The following is a 2,444-nucleotide window of genomic DNA, read 5'->3' as shown; positions in this document are numbered from 1 at the left end:
TCTACTTGTTGTTGATTATGTGTCCAAATGGGTGGAAGCGATACCCACCCAGACGGACGATGCTAATGTGATCCTTTCTTTTGTGAGAAACAATATCATTTGTAGATTTGGGTCGCCACGAGCAATCGTGAGCGACCAAGGTTCACACTTTTGCAATAAGAGAATGGAAGGACATGAAGAAATATAGCATCAAGCATAAAGTAGCCACGGCCTACCACCCACAAACAAATGGCCAAGCTAAGGTTTCCAATCGGGAAATTAAACATATCATGGAAAGGATTGTGAAACCCAATAGGAAAGATTAGAGTGCTAAGCTCACCGATGCATTATGGGCCTACCGAACGGCATACGAAACACCAATTGGCATGAGTCCCTTTCGGTTGGTATATGGCAAGGCTTGCCACTTACCGGTGGAGATAGAGCACAAGGCATATTGGGCCATCAAGGAGTGTAATCCAAGTTTGGGTGGAGCCGGAGTTGAGAGGAAGCTACAACTAACGGAGTTGGAATATTTGAGGCTTGAAGCTTATGAGAACTCTAGACTTTACAAGGAAAAAATAAAAGCCGTGCATGATAGGAACATAAGAAGCAAAGAATTTAAAGCCGGTGATCTAGTCCTTTTTTATAACTCTAGATTGAGATTGTTGCCCGAAAAACTAAGGTCGAAATGGGAAGGCCCATATCAAGTAGTAAAAGCGGAACCCTATGGGGTTTACCATTTGCGCCATCCCTCAAGTTCGGATATCTTCAAGGTCAATGGGCACCGTCTCAAGTTGTGTCATGGTGAGCAAATGAAGAGCAATAAAGAGATTGATGTATTCCTTTTGGAAGATGCACCTCTTGGCAAAGAGCAATGAGCTAGTGGAAGTCCAACTTAAGGACACTAAACAAAAGTGCTAGGTGGGAGACACCCCACCATGGTGAGATCTATCCTTTTTACCCTCTTGTATATAGTTCTTAAACTCTTGATTGGTTTGCAATTGCTTAGATATAGTCCTCATTGATTAGAATTAATTGTGAATACCTTGGATAATTTTTTCATGAAGGCTTGCATTGATTTTTCCATGAATAATTTGATTGTGTGGTACAAGAACACCCCTCTTTAGGTTTTGCATTGATTTTGGGTGTTCTTGCCCTCTTTGGCTTGCTTGGCCAGTGAATACATGATACTTAGGCATTCTTCTATTCATTCAAAAAAAAGGGGGAGAGCACACGTGCGCGCACTGTGCGCGTACGCGCCCATAGGTCTTCGCAGCTCCTGGGCCATCTTCCAGAGAGTTGTGCAAATTCTGGGCCAGCTTTGAGCCCTGGGCATAACCAGCATCACGCGTGCGCGCACAATGCGCGTACGCGTCCATGGCCATTCGCGCAAAAGCACACGTACGCGCCATAGCCGTGTACGCGTCACTATTGCGATTTGCGATCCTGGGCCATTCCTCCCGAGAGTTGTACCCTGGTTGGGCCAATTTTATGCCACTGGCCCAGCTCAACTCACGCGTATGCGTACCAGGCGCACACATGCGCCGCTATCATACTGCCAATCGACGCGCAAGCGCACCGTGCGCGCCCGCGTCGATCATCAAGTTTTATTTTTTGGTACTCTTTCCCGAGAGTTGAGCCAAATTTGTGCCCAACCTATGCTGAGGGCACAACTCACATGCACGCGCGTGCGCACCTGGCGCTCGCGCGCACATTGGCATTTGGTTACTTTGCGCGTCCGTGCACCGTTCGCGTCTGCGCACCGTGCGCGTCCGCGCCCTTATTGATTTTCCCCATGCACGCGCACGCGTGCATGGTGCACGCGCGTCGGTTCTGCGAACCAATTGCTTTAGCACGCGCCACTCTCTTCTTCAATTTTCTTTCTTTCTCCCTCCCACCCCCTTCTTCTTCACCTCTACTCCCTACCACCTCTTCTTTCTCTTACCATCCCTACCACCCCTTCTCTGCCACCACCGGCAGCAACCACCACCTCCGGCGGACCCACATCTCTCTTTTCCATATTCTCTCTCTTACTCCTCACTACCCTTTCTCTCACCTGCATACCCCATCTCTTCTTACCCCTCTTAAGGTACTCCTCATTTCCACTTTTGTTTGGTTTTTCCTTTTCCTTCTTCCTTTCCTTAGTTACATTTCCTTACTCTCCCTCTTAGTTAGTTTCATTCATGTTTTCTTTGTTTGTTGAATTTTCTTTCCTTCTTTCTTTTCATTCTCTTATGGGTGTTACAAGTAGAGATTACTCTTGCATTGATGAGTTTGTTTGATTTACTTGCCTTCTTTTGTAATTTGTGGTGTGATATAATGATTGATGATGCCATATGGGATGCTACATTGTCTTCCTTACTCAATTCTTATCATAAGAAGGGATGCACACCAAGTGTTTGATGAAAGACCCGGATGACTTTTTGGAGTTACTTTACCTTAATGCTTTCTCTTTTGGTGTTCTT

The 2,444-nt window shown here is 46.2% G+C and overlaps 1 protein-coding gene across 1 annotated transcript; it reads left to right on the top strand.

Moving 5' to 3' along the window:
* Positions 1–365: 365 nt before the first annotated feature.
* On the top strand, positions 366–857 carry LOC148577736 (uncharacterized). The gene has a single exon (XM_088502907.1). It carries the CDS (start codon positions 366–368, stop codon positions 855–857), a length of 492 nt encoding a protein of 163 aa, XP_088359033.1.
* Positions 858–2,444: the final 1,587 nt, after the last annotated feature.

This window comes from Arachis ipaensis, chromosome B1, assembly GCF_059453495.1.
Source record: "Arachis ipaensis isolate K30076 ecotype BB chromosome B1, ASM5945349v1, whole genome shotgun sequence".
NCBI lineage: Eukaryota > Viridiplantae > Streptophyta > Magnoliopsida > Fabales > Fabaceae > Arachis > Arachis ipaensis.
This window is presented reverse-complemented; position numbering and strand designations above follow the sequence as displayed.